Source organism: Amblyraja radiata, chromosome 5 (assembly GCF_010909765.2).
Source record: "Amblyraja radiata isolate CabotCenter1 chromosome 5, sAmbRad1.1.pri, whole genome shotgun sequence".
NCBI lineage: Eukaryota > Metazoa > Chordata > Chondrichthyes > Rajiformes > Rajidae > Amblyraja > Amblyraja radiata.
In genome coordinates this window covers 92,677,858-92,699,097 of record NC_045960.1, presented here as the reverse complement: position 1 = coordinate 92,699,097, position 21,240 = coordinate 92,677,858, and the positions used below count along the sequence as shown (strand labels likewise).

At 39.4% G+C, this 21,240-nt stretch overlaps 1 protein-coding gene across 1 annotated transcript in view; it reads right to left on the bottom strand.

Annotated features, from left to right (window-relative positions):
• The window catches only part of lyst (lysosomal trafficking regulator), a 212,164-nt gene that overhangs the window by 107,732 nt on the left and 83,192 nt on the right, over nt 1-21,240 (bottom strand). The window contains exons 5-7 of the mRNA XM_033021759.1: nt 10,931-12,998; nt 7,232-8,237; nt 6,342-6,503 (exon numbers count right to left, since the gene is read on the bottom strand). Of these exons, the coding sequence (XP_032877650.1) occupies nt 6,342-6,503; nt 7,232-8,237; nt 10,931-12,998 (3,236 nt within the window). The remainder of the gene's footprint in view (nt 1-6,341; nt 6,504-7,231; nt 8,238-10,930; nt 12,999-21,240) is intronic.

Genomic DNA, 21,240 nt, shown 5'->3' with positions numbered 1-21,240 from the left:
GCAGAAATTGAATGACATATATAATAGTGGTGCCAAGTAAAAGGCAGGAAAGCTACATAACCAGAAGGTCACAAGTAATATCAAAACAATTTGTTGGGAACATACAGATCAGGCAGATCTGTGGAAAGAAAATTCAGTTCACATTTTGTATAGAAGACCCTTTATCAGAGATCATGATTGAATAGAAAAACGCAATGAGAAGGGAAATGGGTATTGGTAGAGATGGATAAGTCAACATGGAACTGGTGAGGTGGAAGATGTGAACCTAATCCTTTTTGTGGATGGGAGGGGCTCACAAATGGAACAGACCCAGGCAAGAGTTTAGGTATGAATGCAGAATTGAGGCATTAACACTTAGCAGTGCTTATAACATCCAGTCAAATTATAACATCAGAGCAAATTAACATGAACTAAATCAATTTTTCATTTTTCTTACAATAATTCAGCGATTGCAGTAAAAATCAGATTATATACCAAGAGTCTTCCTTGTATTCAAAATGATAGGCAAGTCCATGAGGGTATTATAGATATATACAAACATTTTGAATCCGAGGTAATATCTGAACAATCCTTCCTTATCTCTGTCAAAACTGGGCATCTCCTTTTTCTGAAACTATGCACACTCCTCTCCTCTCCCCGCAAGATACGCCACTTGGGGAAACAATTTGGAATCCATCTCATTGATCCCTCTCAGCATCTTATATGATCCAATTGGAGCACCTTCTATTCTTCTGAAGTCCAATGATTTATAGGCTTGACTTCTTTAACCTTTCTACATGCACACAACAACCCCTCCTTTCTAGGAATCAACTATAGTGTTGAACAGCAAATATATTATTCCTTAAACATGAACCCCAAAATTGTATACAGTCTCACCAGTGCCTTTAAAGCGGCACCAATATGTCCTTATTGTTTCATTCTTTACTCCTTGCAATAAAGGTCAACAATAGTTCTCCCAATTACTTGCTGTAACTGCATACCGACTGTTGTTTCACGTGCCAGGACGCTCGTTCTTTCTGAACCGCAACGCCTTGTAGTTTCATTCCACTCAAATAATAACTTGTTTTATATTTCAATGTTTTATCCTTCATTTCAACGTGGATCATCTATATTCCTTTCTAGGCCCGTTGCATCCTCATCGCATCTTGTTAATCCCATCTATTTTTGTATTATCAACAAACAGGCTTTGTATTATCAGTAAATCAGCTGGTAGTACAACCTCTTCATCCTTGTCGAGAACATAGATTGTAAATAATTGATACCCCATCTCTGATCCCTATGGCACTTCACCAGTTACAGAATGCCAAAACAAAAATTATCTGAAACATGAAGTATTTGTCTTTCCTTTTTTTTAAATTTTTTTTTAATTTTTTAATTTTTTATTTTTTTTTATTAAAGAAAGAAAAGAAAGAGAAGAAAAACAAAAACAAACAAAACAAAAAAAAAAAAAGGAAAAAGATAGTTAAAGAAGAATGGAAAAATGTATTAAAATAAAAAAAACTTCATTCGAGATATATTCGTACATTTCAGAGTATAGTATTTCATCCATTCTTTAGCCCGAGTGCTAGTCAGGTTCCTGTGCTGAACTATTCTGACCCTTTAAGTAATCAATAAAAGGAGACCATGTTCCAACGAATAATTCCTGTTTGTCCAACAGGGAAAATCTGATTCTTTCCACGTTTAAGGTCTCCGTCATTTCTATAATCCACATTTTGATTGTGGGGGCCGTAGGGCCTTTCCAAAATTTTAGAATTAATTTTTTTCCTGTTATTAAACTATAATCAATAAAGTTTCTTTGTGTTGTTCTAAGTGTTTGATTTAATTCTAATATTCCGAGTATTATTAATTTTGGATCTGGGTCCAATTGTGTGCTGGTTACTTTAGATATTATACTAAAAATATTTACCCAGAATTTTTTAATTTTTATACAGTTTGCAAACATATGAGATAATGTAGCTTCTAAATGTTGACATTTATCACATATAGGTGAGATATGTTGAAAAATTTTATGTAGTTTTGTTTTTGAATAATGTAACCTATGTATTACTTTAAATTGTATTAGAGAATGTCTGGCGTTTAGTGAACACTGATGTATGTGTTGCAAACTTTCTTCCCAAGTATCTTTCGTTATTACTTGATTTAATTCTTTTTCCCATGTTTGTCTGTGTAAGTCCGTCGAAGGAATGTCACTGTCTAATAAGATATTATATATATAAGATATTAATTTTTCTGTATTAGGATGTTTGTTCCAACATTCATCAAGAATTTCTGAATTTCTAATTCGAAAATTTTGGGAGTTCGATTTTACATAATCTCTAAGTTGAAGATATCTGAAATAATCATTTCCTCGAAGTCCATAAGTCTGTTGCAACTCCTGAAATGTCAGAAAAGTGCCTTCCTTGTAAAGTTGTCCCATATTTTTAATTCCATAATTCTTCCATTGTGTAAAACCCCCGTCCAACCATGAAGGCTTAAACAAAGGATTATTCACAATTGGAAGAAAAAGTGATAAATTATCTAATTTTAATGTATTTTTTAATTGTTTCCAAATTCGTATAGCACTAAATATTATAGGGTTTTCCCTATAAATTTTTTTGTTTAATTTAGACGTAGCAAATAATATCGAACCGATATCAAAAGGTAAACAATCTTCCTTTTCCATTTTTAACCAGTCTGGTTGATGATCTATTTCTTCCAACCAGAAATTCATATTTTTAATATTAACTGCCCAGAAATAAAACAAAAAATTGGGTAAAACCAAGCCTCCATTTATTTTTGATTTACACAAGTGTCTTTTGTTTATCCTATGATTCTTATAATCCCAGATAAAATCATTAACAATAGAGTCCAATTTTTTTTTAAAGTTTTTTGCCAGATATATCGGAATTGTCTGAAAAAGGTATAATATTTGCGGTAAAAAAATCATTTTTATGGCATTAATTTTGCCAACCATTGAGATAGGAAGTGTTTTCCAGTATTGAATATTCTTATGTAGTTTGTTCAGTAATGGGGGAAAATTTGCTTTAAATAATGATATATCTTAGTTACATAAATACCTAGATATTTAAAATTTTCATTTACTATTTTAAATGGAAATTGTTGTATTATCTGTTTGTTATGTTCCCTTATTGGCATAATTTCACTTTTATTCCAATTTATTCTGTATCCTGAAAGTGAACCAAATTGGGTTATTAGCTTTAATAAGTTTGGAATACTAATTTCTGGTTTTGTAATGTAATTTAATACATCATCTGCGTATAGAGAAATTTTATTCACTGTGTCCTTTGTGTTATACCCATGTATTTCCGGATGCCCCCTAACTCTTTCTGCCAGTGGCTCAATAGCAAGCGCAAATAATAATGGAGATAACGGGCATCCTTGTCTACAACCTCTAGATAGGCTATTTGTCTTTCCATAGTTGCTGCCTGACCAGCTGACTTTTTGCAGAAATCACCGATTTTATTCCTTTATCCACTCTATTTGTCACACCCTTAAAGAACACTGGAAAGAATATGAAACATTGTTTCCCTTCAAACGGAGACCAGAAAACAGGAACAGAAAAGTCCTTCAGGCCTTCCAAGCCATTCAATATGATCATGGCTGATCAAAGCTCAGGCCACAAGGAGGCCTCCACAAACCTGCAGAGTAATGGGCGACCTAGGCGGTTTCCAGCAGACTGGCGGCGACTGTCACGAGACAGACAGACAGACAGACACACACACACACCTTCCTTCATTCCTGAATTTTCTAAAAAATCAACACGGTGCAAGGCCAAGGTGATACAGACACACACCGCGATGAACAGGAAGGTTGGCACCGTAAAAAGACGGCTAAAGTACAGTGTACGGTAAGTCCTTTAAAAGAGGGGGGAGGGGGGAAGAGGGGAAGAAGGAGGGAGACAACTTTTAAGAAGCCAGAGATACACGGCTGTGAAGCTCGGCGCGACATTTAACATTACCGGTCGGTTATCCTTGGTTCTAAAAACTACTGCTTACCTTTTTTTCCCCCAATGAGCCAATGAGATTCACCAGTCAGCACCGGCTCCAAAATAAGAACCTCAGACTTCCTGGCAACCTACTAGGACCCTGGCGATCCACATACGGCTCGAGAATTCTCGCTATTCTCCATGGCGGCTTCATTCTAGTCGCCGCTAATTTTTCAACATGGTGAAAAATTTGCGGCAACGATAATGAGGCCGCGAGTAGTTCCCAGAATGCGGGAACTCCCCACGACCATGAAGGCCACACCCCGGCAACCACCCGCGAACATGTGGCGACCACTTGGTGACTGCATAGTCTCCTGCAGTCACCTAAAAAGTCGCCTAAGTGGGACAGGCCCATAAGAAATTCTGAAGACACACCATTCTCCGCAAAATGAAATTTCTTTACACCTAGTTGCATGTTCTGTTCTGTTCATGTTTCCTTGTTTGAGGGTCTACTACTATACTGGAAAAATTAGAAGCACCCCTTGGAGCCTCCAAGGATCTTGAATATTATTAACATTGAATTATTCAGCAGGGAACAGCCTACGGTGTCTGTGCCAAAGATGATGTCAACTTAAACTCATCTTTTCTACCTGCATGTTATCCACATTGCTCCATTATTTGCATATTCATCAGCCTGTCTAAAGGCCTCTATAGGACCTGTCCCATTGGGCGTCACTTGCGAGTCATTCTAAAAATTGGTTGGTGCGTCGTGACACGCACATGGCGCGTGATGAGGCGTGGTGGTGTATGCAGTGACGAGCAGTAGCGCGCGCCGCTCCTGGATTTCGGGATGCTCAAAATCCTCGCGCGCCACCTGCGTGACGCGCAAATGGCGCCCAAGTGGGACAGGCCCTTTAAACACCACTATTGTGTCTGCTTACACCACCTCCACACCCATATTCCAGGGGTGGTGGTGGAAGCAGCATCAATAGAATGTTGCCTGGACTTGCTGCAGGAAGTGATTGGACAAGCATGGATTGTTTTCTCTGAAGTGTCAGAAGCTAAGGGGAGAGGTGGTGTACAATATTCACAATATAAACATAACATTATGAGAGGCATGGATTATGAGCACATTCAGAACCTTCCCCCCCCCCCCCCCCCCCGGGTAAAAATTCCAAATAGAGGTCATGGCTTTATGATGACAGGGGCACGATTTTCTTTTAACACAAAGATCACTATTACGTTTGCTTCCACCACCAGCCCTCGAATATGCTGCCGGTGTGGTGGTGGTGGTGGAAGCAGAAACAATAGTGGCGTTTAAGAGACTTTTAGAGAAGCTGATGAATAAGCAAGGAATGGAGCAATAAGGATCACACACAGAAAGGATTAGTTTAATTTGACATCATGTTTGACACAGTGAAGAAACCAGTGGAAGAACACCCATTCCGTATCTTCCCCTGAATTCAACCACTTTCAAAAACTACTGACTGTTTCAGCAGATAGACAAAATGTTTTAGTAATTCAGCGGGACAGGCAACATCTCTGGAGAGGGGACTGGGTGACGTTTCGGGCAGCCTCCCCATTCCATATCTTATAGAAAGGATTCATGAATATCACGAATGAGCATACCAAATGGAGATGACAGAGTAATTATTTTGGCACTTAAAGATGGGAATCACGTTTCATATGTAGCTGGCTTCCATTTCTGTACCTTTTTTTGGAGAAATTACTGTTTTCACATGGAGAAGTTGTGGTTTCTGTTTCCTATGCTTTTAAACAAACTCTCTTTGCTAAGAAATCGAAGGTTTCCTGTTGTGAGACATATGCACTGTCTAAACAACTCATTGGATTCAGTGCTATCAATACACACTCAATGTAAAACCAACATAGTATCAATTAAAGACAAGTTAAATAGGCTGTAAAATTCCTGCCGAAGTTCATTCTTGGTGTAGACACATAAATATACACCTCCTGCTTCCCCCCCCCCCCCCTCCACCCCATCATTCACAATCTGTTTGTGAAAAAGGGTCTGAAGAAGGGTGCCGACCTATACTCCAGAGATGTAGCCTGATCCCATTGATTTGCTCCAGCCCATTGTCTCTTTTTTTGTAAGCCAGCATCTACAGTTCCTTATGTCTAACAAACATGTATTGCACTACTCAACCCATTCAGCACTGTAATACTTTTGCTACTAATTCAGAGCTCAAGGCATTTGAGGAAGTATTTTGCCCTTTACTCAAATAGAAAAGGCAACCAGAAAAAAAATCACGAAAATACTTTGCAGCTGCATAGATCTTTGGTTGAGTGTGGGCATTATTTTAATAACATTTTAACATTGCACACAGCAATCAATTAGTTAATTCACAACAAGTAAAATGCGATGGGTATTGTACATAATTCTAAACCAAGTTATCACCTTTTTCCGTTCTTGCTCAATGGAACAGCCTACTGGAGTACTTCTTCCCAAGGCTACACATTGCAAGGAATCGAAGAGGGGCTTGGCTAGATGAGAATCAACTATACCCGAACAAACAAGCAGGTTTCGAATTTCGGTCAATATTTCATCCACAGAAATGTTCTGGAAGTTAAGAAATAAAAATGTAAATTTCAAAAACAACATCCTGTAATTCTCATTCTAAACCTCTCTACTTTCTTTGATATGCTGCTTAAAACAAGCAGGTTTTGAGGAGGCAGCCTTTGAAAGCCAGGACCATGGCCAAGGAAGATAGGCACAGGGACAATTCTAAACAAAAATGATTAAGGAAATGAAATAGAACTTATTAGTGTTAGCACTTGGAGCAGATTCATAAAACACAGTAATCAAAAGTATAAAAGGTTTAATCGATTAGTTTTACATCTTCCATGAACATACATTTTTGATTGCACAATAACAACAATCAAAATTGTATGTTGATTTATCGTCTATAGTGGATTGTGTTTAAGTTGAATTGATGGTCATGAGAGTCCAGTGCAAAAAAAAGTGCAACACTGGCAACCTTTTGACTCTTTTCCCTGGGCTTCTGGACACTACACAAAGTGCGAAAAGAAACAAAATTAACTTCTCTATTTTACATGATATATAACCAAGAGGATAGATAACAAGTGACCATCTTCCAGGTTTTAACAAAACTCAAGATTTGTTAAGAATTGCATTTGTGAACCAGAATTGATCCCACTACCATAATTACTATCATGAGGCAACAAGATAGGAGAACAGAATTGTAGAGTAGAAATTACTGCACTATGTTGCATATTGCACTATGTATCATGCCACTAGGAATCTAGACACATTAATGAAAAGTGTACCTGTGGAGAATGCTCCGAATCTGTTCTCCCAGAAGGATCAGAAGCGTGTAAACAGATGGCCAACAAAGCTTCCAGCAGCCTGATGCTCTGCAACGCCCATTCCTCCTCTGTTCTAGTTTGCTCTTGCTCCACAAATTCCCAATCTTCTTCACCTTCAATGGAAATACCCTGCTCGTCTAATTGATCTGCGGATTCTTGAACAACTTCACGGTCTGGTTGAGTTGATTCTTCATCATTGTTGACATATGATTCGTCTTGTTTAGCTATTGGATTTGATGATGAATGCAAAGAAATTTCTACTTCCTCTGGATTATCACACTGAGTTAATGTTCTTTCTTTATTTTCTTTTGCACTGTCTATAATTATTTTGGATATCCTCTGAATGATGATCGTCAGTAATCTACGACAGGCCTCCAGACCACCTAGTTTATGGAACTGTTTTTGGAACACTATATTTTTCAAGTAGATTGAACGACAAACAGACCACACATCTGCTGCCCGTCTGATCTGCTCGTTTGAAGGTAAAACAACACTGTCTGGTGATAAGTGAGGAAGCATATTATCCAGAGCTTCACTGGCAGAGCTATCATAGCCTGAGGTATCTTCAGAATCATTAACAGAGTCACGATCAGATTCAGGCTCTTGACTGATGCACATAAATGCCACGCAAAGAAACAGGTTTATTACATTTAGGTGGATGTCTATATTTCTAGCTTTCTTCTTCCTGGGCTGTGATTCTTTCAGAACTGCATAAAATCTACTTAAACTGTGCTGCATTTCATTTTTATGTAGTGCAGTATGTTGGGTACTTGCAGTGTCACTGGGATTCAGAGCAGAGTACTCTGCATTTGTTTCTTCATCCAGTTCTCCATTTGTATGTTGATCTCCAAGACACAGGATTAAAGTTTCAAAAACCATCAGTGCACTTGATCTAACACAGTCTAGATAAATGAGTTCTGTCATTTGATTTAATCCGTTGCAGCTCAAAAAGAGACTTCTGACTAGCCTGCAAAACAAACATACACATTTTCTTTGTGCAAAACAGACATGATAATTAGAAATATGCATTGATGTGCAATATTTCATGTAGAAATCTAAAATTCTTGAATTTTTTTTGCAGGTTCAACTGCTGCTAAAAGCAGAAGTACATTTGCTTTTTTGAACAGTATGAAAATGTCTGACAGAGTTAACTGCTAATTATGTTTCATTCTTTTGGGTGTACTGGCATATTTCTATAACAATTCATTAAACAGAATTATCTCATCTGGGTGAACCATATGAACCACTTAAACATTGACGAGTGTAAATTGTATTAAACTATTATTGTTATTATATCGTTTGACATCACATATGTGAAACTAAATAACTCCCAAGAAGGGCCAACCCATGCAATTTGAAACAATATGCCCTCAGAATCTCTTACTCCTATTAAGGATGGGAAGTGGGGAGGAACAGGATTAGTAGACAAGAGGGAGAGGGAAACCTTTCCAGAAGAAGAATCTGAATCAGATGTCTAAGCCCAGTTCCTTTAATTAATTTTGTTTTTTTCCCATCACCCACTTGCCATCTGCTTTAGGATTAGGAAAACTGTGCTTAAACTGCATAGATGGAAACTTGGAAGCTGGGCAGATGGCAACGGTTTATTCTGGGTTGGCATCACTGGTAAGGTTTGGATCTGATTGCATGCTTACTCAGACCTTGAAATTTATTCTAGTTTACCTCACAACAGTTTGGTCACCAAGTAATGAGTGAACTCTTATCAAACCAAAACAAGAACGACTTCAAGCATCCCTGTTTTTGCTGTATCGATAAAAGATCAACTCATTGTGCAAGCATAGCAGTACTTGTAACAAAGCTTTCAATTTATTAATAGACTATGTACACCGTGCAGAAATGGTACATCAATGGAAATCATGGACTATACATTTATATATCCCAGTTATGTAAAAAAAAATCCAATGATTGTAGGACGTTACTGATAGCCAAAGGTATTTAAATTCTATGATGGTTTTAAATCTTTAATGGCAAAACATTTTCTTCGATACTATTCAAATTTACATCAAAGTGGTTTCTTTGTACCACTCAAAAATGGTATTTTATCTGGTTTAGCTGTGTGATTAAGACATCATTAACTATAATTAATCACAATTATCTTTTTTTTGACTGTTTGAAAGCTTATTTTACTACTTTTCACAAGATCTATCTTACTCGCCACAGTGAAACAATAATTTCTTTCAATCTGCAGCCTCAATACTTTGTACACTCGAGATCATGGGTAGCAAGAGTTTATATTCTTGAGTGAAATTTCATTCATATATGCCTGGTCATGAATACCAAAGGAAAAATAGAATAAAAAATGTACACCATTCCACAATGGAAACTCAAAATAAGTCGTCTTTGTTTCAGATTCTCAGTATCTGAAATCTAACCCCAATTCCATACTAACATGAAATATTACAGTAGATAAAATTGATCCTAAAACTGAATGTACATCTTCAACTACGCAATTGAAAATTTGGAATTATTATAAGTAATCAATGCTATTTTCAGGAATGATTCCCTGCATTTAGTTTTAGTATAGCATGCGCTCAAACCAAATACAACAGAACATTTGAAGTCTACATGTTTTTCATGGTACCTTTGCTCCCCAAGTGGATCTAAATTAGAAAGGAAAACACAAGGTTTTCTTTTTTTTAAAACAGAATTGAACAATTGGCACAATTGGCGGCAGCACAGTGGCGCAGATTGTAGAGCTGCGCCAGAGACCTGGGTTCCAACCTGACCTCAGATGCAGTCGGTGTAGAGTTTGCTCATTCTCTCTGTGACCACATGGGTTTCCTCTGTGCTAGAGGTCAGAATGAATCACGACCTGGAAGAAACGTTTGCAAGGACCAAAAAGCTGAACGAGACTAAAAAGACAAATTAAAGCAACCCAACATAAAACCTAGAACTGTTCCATGTTTGCAAGTTAATTCCAACGTGTCAAAGTAACGATTGCGGACCGATACTGCTGGAGGTTGCTGTACGAATGTCATCCTTCTGGTGCTACCATACTGTTTCCACTACTGCAATAATGCACCATCTGCAAAGTAACAAATAACAGCCAAGTTTTGGCTACAGCTGAATAGTACCATTAGTATTATTTTCCATGTTGCCTTGAGCATGTAGATGACATTGAACTGCTGACCCTATATCTTAATTTCATTTTCTATGTTCTTACCACTTGCATCAAATCACTCTAACATAAAAATGTGATTTTATTACTATTGTTGCAGTAAAGCTGGAAACACAACTTCCAAACAAAACAATTCTATTGACAGCTATGGCAAGGTAACTAGATAATCTGTTTTAAATTGTGATTCAGAGACAAATGTTGACCAAAATACCAAACCCCCCTGTCCTTCAAAGAGGAGTGTCTTACATTCACCTGTCAAGCCAGGTGAGGCCTCAGTTGAATGTTATCTGAAAGCCGGCACATTAGTAACATCCCCAGCTGCAGGAGAATGTCAGCTTAACATTTGAGTATGGACTGGACACCTGCTTCAGAAACAAAGGTGTGGCCTCTGAACCAGGGTGTTTTATTTTAAACTGATAACATCAGTAGTTTGCCATAAACCTACACATACTTTAGTTACAACCTACATCCTACTCAAAGTGAAGTCAGTATCATAGTAAACCAGGAAAAAAAGCTTTACTCACTTGGATTGAAAGAGTGAAGGCAATGTGTGCAGGTGAAGTTGAAGAACATCACGAGACAAATATTTGATGTGGTGATTATAAGCTTGGGTACAGGATGTTGTTACTCTTAGCTGCTGTCCATGGTGAGACAACTCCACTCCCTTTTGAAGCACACTGTTAATGACGTGAGTGTAAAGTTGCCATTTAACCACAGCATTGCCTTTTTGGATTAGGTAGCATATATGACTGGCAACCTGCAAACTCAGCTGTGCATCTTCAATGAAGAGAAGATCTTGGTAAGCTTCCAAAGCTTCCCAACTCCACAACATGTCTCGGGACCCTCTGCTTGGTAAAATACCATCTGATCGGAAATTGGGATTGGAAAGACTGGAGGAGGAACCAATGCCTATGATACCTTCATGTAGAACCTCTGCAATATCAGGTGTCTGACTACTGTCGACTGTGCAAATATTACAGCTTGCACGTTTCATTTTCACTGAAATTTCCCCACCTCCAAGCTGCTCAAGGATAAATTTACTCAGAATATTCAAGATATGCACGTGACTGTTTTTTAAAGTTTGTGATTTCATGGCATAAAGCATGGGGGCAATGACAGATCTTGGGTCCATGCAACAGCAAATTCCCACAGAATGCACACCTGATAAAATTTGCACACAAGTGCTAGTTAAGCTGACTTCTTGCAGCAAACGCAGACACTGGTGGGCGCACACTGCAATACAGCAGCAACGATTGGGATAGCAGATTTCACCATCCAATGCAGTGTCAAAAGGATTTTTTGACTGCTGGTTTTTGAATGCTGCAGCAGGGAGACCAGACAGATCTCTGTGATGGTGCATGAATTGAGAATATTCACATCGTCTGTGTCTCTTGCGTGTACAAACAGACTGATGGAGTTGTTCTGATTTCACTTTCTTGACAATGCTGATTATTTTCATAACATTACCAATCAGCGATTTGATGTGCTCTGCTGCCTCTTTAGACTGGGGTTCATTTTTTGTAATCAACGTTTCCATCTCAAGCACTGTACTTTCAAATAATTCAAAGCCATGATGCTGTGTAAACTCATGGACCAGGTCCATGGCCTGACTGAAGAAGAAAGGATTGGTGGAAGCTGACTGTAGGGTACAAAGGAGAATTTGCAAAACTACTTCGAGTAACTCGGGTAGCAGCAGCAATTTATGATGAGAAGATGAGAAAGAAATATCTTTGCTGAGCTCTTGCAGTGTCTTCTTTGGCTGTGGAACAAAAGGATCTGGACGCTTTTCAATGCAATTCTTAATCTTCAATGTTGTCCTCAGCAAGTCTACAATATTTCGTCGAAGTGTATCGGGCATGTTACTTCTACAATTTATTTCAACTGACATCAAGTGCAAGACAGTTCTTAAAAGCATTCTTTGAACCAGGGCTGCTGGTTCTGTTGTCCATCCTGTAGCAAATTCCTCAGCTTCAGATATGTTACTATTGCAGCAGTTCCCAAACCCTGCCAAAAATTCAGTTAATGTGGGAACTACACTAGCTGCTAAAGCTGGATTGTGATTTAAGGCCATGTCAAACTTGCAAACTTTTTCTAACAGAGACAATAAAATGTGACAAAGATCAAATGGAGTATTTGCTACCCTACTTAAAATGGAAGGCTCCATGTCTACTTCTTCCAAAATGGCAGCACATTCTAAACTTGGGCTATCCTGTGTTACTTCACTGACTCTCAAAGATGGGAGTAGGCAGCTTCTGGGGGAACTGTAGTCCTCTCTTGGCTGATGAGTTACAAAAGGCTGCAAAGTCTGCTGCCGTCTTTGTCTGATGATGACTGAATTGTCATCACCCAAACTAGTGTCGGAATCAGATGTAGAAAGCGGAACTTTTCTTGCATCCCTCGAAGCATGGCACTGAGCATTTCTACGTTGTCGCCTAGTCTTCCAGTTGCTGGTGCTGCATCTTGATGGTACCTGAGCATATAAAACTAAGCTTCCATCTGCTGTGTGACTTGTTTTTTCCTGAGAAGATTTGGATGCAGAATATTTGGTCTCTTTGGTAAACAAAAAATCTTCAAGTGCAGATAGATTATAATCTGAAAAATAAAATAAAAAGTTAGGGTATAAAATGCTGTAATACAACATCTAGATATCAAGAAAAGCACAAAAAACAAACGTGAGGGGACATGCTTCAAAACGATGCAATTTTGTGTAATTGTACAATTCCATTACTATATGCAGCTTGCAAGCAACCATGACTATGACTTTTACATGTTGGTAGTAATTAGTCATTATAATGAATCAGTTCATGCTTCCACATTAAAGTAATTAAGTTGCTGAGCTATGACAGGTTCCTTTCCGTGCCATATGCAGCAACAAACATATATTTTGTGGGTAAAGTTGCACTGATATTCATCAAATCTCCTCAAGATTAAAGCAACCTCTGACCCCTTATTTGTAGCCTTGTACATTTTAATATTTTGTTTACTGCATTACTTTGAATTATCTTTTATGGTCATCCCTACTACCAAAATAGTTGCACGGTGCATTTTTCATAAATATCTGAAAGAATATCATGAAAAATATATAATGCCATGATTTATCTAGGTAAGCAGAGCAGTTATTATGTATAAAGCAAGATCTCACAAATAGTGATAACTGTATGAGCCATTGTCTTTTCCAATAACGTTGAATGTCATTTATTGGCATTTTGGCTACAACCTGAAAAATTGTACTCAAAAAAGGCAACTATATATTTTTAACAGTTACCTGCAGGGAAAATGCATCCAATGTGTCTCGTTGAGTGACAGCTTTTCAAAACAGAAGGTCCCTTGGTATGTTTTGAATTCTTACCTTCACTGACCCCATGCTATAATTGTCTACGGTGTTTCTTCAGTTGCTTCTCCCTTCTAAATCTCCTAAAAGGCCACATCTTTGATCAAGCTGGACTGTGTTATATATCCTTCTTTTCCCCGGGATCGAGATATTTGTGCTTTTTTCAAGTTCAATATATTTTTCAATTTTTAAATGTGCCATGTAGTAAACTCACATTGCATAAATAAATAAATAAAAATTACAAAGTGCAACCAAAGTCAAAACTATGGCAGGTGGTATTCAAAGGTTACAAAAATATCTGGAGCAGAAACTGAACTTCCCTTTTTGGATTTAATCCTTTTAAGCCTACAAACCATTTGGTCAAATTAAGCTATCTATGACATCTATGACAGCTGTAGCTCCATCCTTATGAAATGATCACAAAAACATTTTAGCACCATTCTTTAGTAAATGTGGTTTCCCCCTTCTGTCATAGCTGGATCCTTCACTAGCGTCCCGTAATTGTGCTGTTGCTCCCCCTCCGCCCAAACGGAACAAGGACCGAGTTACCTTGGTCCACACCTTTCACCCCACCAGCCTCCACATTAAACATATTATGCTCCGACTGTCCTGTCACCTCCAATGTGATCCCACCACTAGTCACATCTTCCCATCGCAACCCCTTTCCGCATTCGGCAGAGACCACTCCTCCGCAATCCTTGGTTCACTTGTCGCTTTCCACCCAAACTACCCCTCCACAGGAACTTTCCCCTGCAACCACAGGAGATGCAACACCTCTCCTGATACCTCCTCCCTCAACTCCACCCAGAGTCCACGTCAGTCCTTCAGGTGAGGCAGAGGTTTACTTGCACCTCCTCCAACCTCATCTACTGTATCCAGTGCGCTTTTCACGTCTGACCCATTTTAACTGTTGCTGATTTGAAATTAAAATATTTTTGCAGCATTACTACACTAACTTTGTAAATATAAGTAATTAAATAAACCTGGAATTTAAAAAAGTTAATACCAGTAATGGCAACCATGAAACCACCAAATTATGGTGGAATAAATATGGCTCATTCGATGACATTAAGATATGGGATAAGAAATGCCATGCCACTTTCATGCCACATATCTGGCAATGACCAATTTCAACAACAAACTCTAACCGCCTCTTCTTGACATTCAATATTATTACTATAACCAAGTACCGCACATCAATATCTTCAGTATCCTAAACAGAATCTCAGCAGGACAAGCACATAAATATTGTGGTTATAAGTTACAGAAACTACATATCCTGCAGCATGGCTCAATGCCAGACACAATAAATCCTTTTCACATCTACTTGGCAGAAGTCTGTAGTGAGATGGAATGATCTATACTTGCCTGAATGATTACAGCCCCACCAACGCGAGAAGCTTGGCACCTTAGACATTCACTCACTCCGCCTTCAGAGCACTTATGGCTGTCACATATACCATCTGCAAAATACACTTCACTCCCACATATCTACTTTTAACACACTTGGAAACAACTTCTCCTCCAAATTGCACCTCACTCTGAATATCATCATTCCTTCTTTGTTTTTACACCCAAGTCCTGAAACTCCCTAATCAACACTGTGAGAATATTTCCACTACAAAGACTGTGGTGGTTCAAGAGTTTACCACAACCTTCAAAATAACTGTGGATGTGCAATAAATACTCAGATACCCTTAAATGAACAGAGTAATTTGGGAATAGAATCTACCATGTTTACTGCTTGTATAATTGACTCTTAATGCCCCCTGAAATTGTTACTCAGTTCTAAGACAATTAGGTGTGTGCAATACATTTTAGACCGGTCACAGTAGTTCCATCCAAGAATGAATAAAAAAAATTCCAAGGACGATTTGCAATAACACTCAAGATAATTATTCTGCTGAATAATTGCTGCGTACTCAGTTGTAAGAAAATTAGAACACGTAGAAGATTAAATTTATGGCTTTAATCGCACCATAATCTTACTGACAACTGCTACAAGAATCATTCAATCTGAATGGTTAAGACGATTTCGCATTCAAGGGACAAATTTCACAATGCCAAATCAAGGTTAAAAATCATTGTATCCTACAGCTCATTGAAAATAATGTTTTGATCCCCGACTTAGCCTGTTGTCTTTGCGTGATACCAAAACCCCTCCTTTTCCTGTATCCTACTCGAGAGTTGAAAGAGTCAGGGGTATTTAATTGTCAAGTGTACCAAAACAGAACGATGAATTTCTTACTTGCAGCACCACAAGTTTGTACTCAATAGCTAACATAATAAACTAAAAAAGTTCAATAAATAAAAAACCCAATACAAACATTCCCTGACTTACGCAAGGGTTATGTTCTGAAAAACCTTACATAAATCAGATTTAACATAAGTTGGTATCACCTTATAACTAGGCAGATACAAAGAACTGCAGATGCTGGTTAATGAATTACTCCAGTACTTTGTGTAGTTTCACCTTAAAACTAGGCACTGATGCTGCTTGTCTGCACCAGCAAACCCTTCTTCGGCAGCTGCCGCACCATTGACGCAGCTGTTGTTGCAGCTCACGTTGTAGCCCCTGGCAAAGAGCGCTTTCTTCAGGCCGCCACTATCGACAAGATGTGCTCAGTCACTGTGGCGCTCCTTCCCCTCTCACCAGCTGCTGCTTCTTCCTGTCGGCCATCACTTTGTCCGTTCTGTCGCTCCCTCCTCCAGGTGGAAGGAAGTGGAGGAGGCAGCGGTGGAGAGGGAGAGGCAGAGTGGACAAACTATGGGAGAGGGAACAGGCAGAGGCGGTGCTGGGGGGGGGGGAGCAGCGGAGTGGAGAAGGCGACGGTCAACAGAAAGAAGTGAGAGGTGAGAAAGCCCCATGGTGGCCGAGCAAGCGCCTGAAGAAAGCACTGTCGGCCACCGCCTCCCTCATCCATTTGAGGGGGCGACAGATGGCACAATGGGCTAAGTGTTCGGCTGGCGACCGGAAGGTGGCCGGTTCGAATCCCGCTTGGAGTGCATACTGTCGTTGTGTCCTTGGGCAAGACACTTCACCCACCTTTGCCTGTGTGTGAATGTGTGTGAGTGATTGGTGGTGGTCGGAGGGGCCGTAGGCGCAGAATGGCAGCCACGCTTCCGTCAGTCTGCCCCAGGGCAGCTGTGGCTACAGAAGTAGCTTACCACCACCGAGTGTGACTGAGGAGTGAATGAATAATGCGATGTAAAGCGCCTTGAGTATTAGAAAGGCGCTATATAAATCCCATCCATTATTATTATTATTATTATTATCCTCGCCTGCCTTCCTAGTATTGCACTGACAATGGTTGAAACTGGAAGAGCAGCGAGCCTGGGCGACATTTTTATATCTACGAAATGGACGGTAAGCTCTCCAATTGCAATAACACAGGAAATGGGCTCACCTATTGTGAATTTTTTATACAAGTGCAAGTTTATGTAACTCGCCTATTACGCAAGCCATGGAGTGCTTGTATAGTGCAAAACTATAAAACAAAAGCCCCAAGTGCCTAGTACAGCCAAGGCAGTTTGTAGTTCAAAGTTTAGTTGGTGCTTGTTGTGTTCAATAGCCTGATGGTTGTTGAGAAGCTGTTCCTGAACCTGGAGGTCACTGTTTTCAGACTGCTATACGCCCTTCCTGATGGCAGGAGTAAAATGAGAGCATGGACAGGGTGGACAAGGATCCTATAGATCCCTTTGATGGTGGGGAGGTCATTACCCGTGATGGACCAGGCAGTAGCCACCACTTTTTGTAATCTCCTTTGTTCCTGGGCATTCTAAATCTAACTATCCATTTCTAAAGTTTCTGATTTGGAAATTTTCTGAAAACTTCACCCTTTATTTTGCTTTATATGAATTACAGTCCAGGGACTGTCACAATCTTAGTCATAGCCCATCAGTTTCAATTTTGTCAAGATTTCCATTATTGGCCTTTAGCCTTTAATCCCAGCACATTCCAGTCCAAGTGCACTGATTTTTGATTTATCTCTCTTCTTGGCTATGCTCAGCTTCATTATGTCAATCCTAGCAATGCTTTTTAAAATCTCTTCTAATCTGGAAGTTAAAGATTTCATCTGAACTATGCTTGATTACAATCATTGACTTTGTGAAGATGACGAGACCAAATAGATGGGCTTTTATAAACGGAAATCTAGATTCAGCTTGTAAATCCAAGAAGCATATGACATCTCTCAAAATACAAAATGATTTTCAACAAATACATCAAACATTATTGGAACAGGATTGAACCTTAAAAGAAAGATTTGGTTATCGAAATTTTGAACAGCAATTGATTTTTCTCAAATGAACTATCAGCTAAAGGAACGGATAGCTTGTCAAGAAATAGAGAAGGGTACGCCTCTATTCAATGGAAGAAATACCAAAACGAAAAATCAAAATGGGAAAGCAGCGTTTGTATATATCAAGTAAGTTAAATTTGAGATATTGGGAGCAGAGCTTTATTTCCTTTAGCTTTGAATTACTAAATCAAATTTCAGGCACTCCTTTAGCAAAGGTTTTACTGGCACAAGAATAGATTCCCTTCATATCATTCATAAGTGAACATATCTGGTACTGTCAGAAATATCATTGACAAAGAAAGCATTTGGGGCTGGAGCTAGGAATGGCACTGCTGCAAATAAATCTAAATTTTTCTCAACAAACCCATTAAAAAACAAAACATTAAAGCTGAGTAGCCAATTGTATTTTATCCAAAGAACAGTGTATGGACGAATCTTGCATTTGGAATATAACTTGGATCATTCACTGCGACAGCAGCTATTTCTCAAACTGCTGCGAATTTAATTTCCTGACTACCTGGCCAGCACAAATGAACCATTCTAAGTTCATAAGTAATAGGAGCAGAATTAGGCCATTCGACCCATCAAGTCTTTTCCACCATTCAATCGCAGCTGATCTATCTTTCCCTCTTAACCCCATTCTCCTGCCTTTCCTCCCAAATCCCTGACATCCATACTAATCAAGAATCGATCTATCTCTGCCTTAAAAATATTAATTGACGGCCTCAACAGCCTACTGTGGCAATGAATTCCAGATTCAACACCCTCTGACTAAAGAAATTCCTCCTCATCTCAATAGACGCGGGAGTAGGCCACTCGGGCCTTCGAGCCAGCACCGCCATTCACTGTGATCATGGCTGATCATCCACAATCAGTACCCCATTCCTGCCTTCCCACCATATCCCCTGACTCTGCTATCTTTAAGAGCTATATCTAACTCTCTCTTGAAAGCATCCAGAGAATTGGCCTCCACTGCCTTCTGAGGCAAAGAATTCCACAGATTCACAACTCTCTGCGATGAAAAAGTTTTTCCTCATCTCCGTTCTAAATGGCCTATCCCTTATTCTTAAACTGTAGCCCCTGGTTCTGGACTCCCTCAACATCGGGAACATGTTTCCTGCCTCTGGCATGTCCAATCCCTTAATAATCTTATATGTTTCAATAAGATTCCCTCTCATCCTTTTAAATTCCAGACTATACAAGCCCAGCCATTCCATTCTATCAACATATGACAGTCCCGCCATCCCGGGAATTAACCTTGTGAATTCTCAATAACAAGAATGTTATTCTGCACCCCCTTAATAACAAGAATGTTCTTCCTCAAATCTGGAGTCCAAAACTGCACACAATACTCCAGGTGTGGTCTCACTAGGACCCTGTACAACTGCAGAAGGACCTCTTTGCTCCTATACTCAACTCCTCTTGTTATGAAGGCCAACATGCCATTCACTTTCTTCACTGCCTCTGCTACCTGCATGCTTACTTTCAGTGACTGATGAACAACGACTCCCAGATCTCGTTGTACTTCCCCTTTTCCCAATTTGACAGCATTCAGATAATAATTTGCCTTCCTGTTTTTGTCACCAAAGTGGATAACCTCACATTTATCCACATTAAACTGCATCTGCCAATTCACCCAACCTGTCCAAGTCACCCTGCATTCTCATAGCATCACACTGCCACCCAGCTTTGTGTCATCTGCAAATTTGCTAATGTTACTTTTAATCCCTTCATCTAAATAATTAATCCATATTGTAAATAGCTGCGGTCCCAGCACCGAGCCTTGCTGTACCCCACTAGTCACTGCCTGCCATTCTGAAAGGGACCCGTTAATCCCTACTCTTTGTTTCCTGTCTGCCAACCAATTTTCTATCCATGTCAGCACTCTACCCCTAATACCATGTGCTAATAGAGATTTGCCCACTAATCTCCCATGTGGGACCTCATCAAATGCTTTCTGAAAGTCCAGATACACTATATCCACTGGCTCTCCCTTGTCCATTTTCCTAGTTACATCCTCAAAAATTTCCAGACGATTAGTCAAGCATGATTTCCCCTTCGTAAATCCATGCTGATCCGGACCGATCCTGTTACTGCTATCCAAATGTGCCGTTATTTCATCTTTTATAATTGACTCCAGCATCTTCCCCACCACTGATGTCAGCCAAACTGGTCTATAATTCCCTGTTTTCTCATTCCCGCCTTTCTTAAAAAGTGGGATAACATTAGCTACCCTCCAATCCACAGGAACTGATCCTGAATCTTTAGCACATTGGAAAATTATCACCAATGCGTCCACAATTTCTAGAACCACTCCCTTAAGTACCCTGGGATGCAGACCATCAGGCCCTGGGGATTTATCAGCCTTCAGTCCCATCAGTCTACCCAACACCATTTCCTGCCTAGTGTGAATTTCCTTCAGTTCCTCCATCACCCGAGATCCTCTGGCCACTAGTACATCAAGGAGATTGTTTGTGTCTTCCTTAGTGAAGACAGATCCAAAGTACCTGTTCAACTCATCTGCCATTTCCTTGTTCCCCATAATAAAATCACCTGTGTCAGTCTTCAAGGGTCCAACTTTGATCTTAACTATTTTTTTCCTCTTCATATACCTAAAGAAGCTTTTACTATCCTCCTTTTATATTCTTGGCTAGCTTACCTTCGTACCTCATCTTTTCTCCCCGTATTGTCTTTTTAGTTATCTTTTGTTGCTCTTTAAAAGTTTCCCAATCCTCTGGTTTCCCGCTCATCTTTGCTATGTTATATTTCTCTTTTATTTTTATACTGTCCTTGACTTCACTTGTCTGCCATGGTCGCCCCTTACTCCCCTTGGAATCTTTCTTCCTCTTTGGAATGAACTGGTCCTGCACCTTCTGTATTATTCCCAAAAATATCTGCCACTGTTGTTCCACTGTCATCCCTGCTAGGTTATCTTTCCAGTCAACTTTGGCCAGCTCCTCCTTCATGGCTCCATAGTCCCCTTCGTTCAACTGTAATACTGACACTTCTGATTTTCCCTTCTCCCTCTCCTTTCTAAAGGAAAGTCCTTTAATTCTGAGGCTATGACCTCTGGTCCTAGACTCTCCCACTAGTGGAAACATCCTCTCCACAGCCACTCTATCCAGGCGTTAAAGAGTCAGATTACCTTAGAGAGTCAAAATGGTTAAAGAAATGAGTTGATAAAAAAATGGTAGCGATCAAG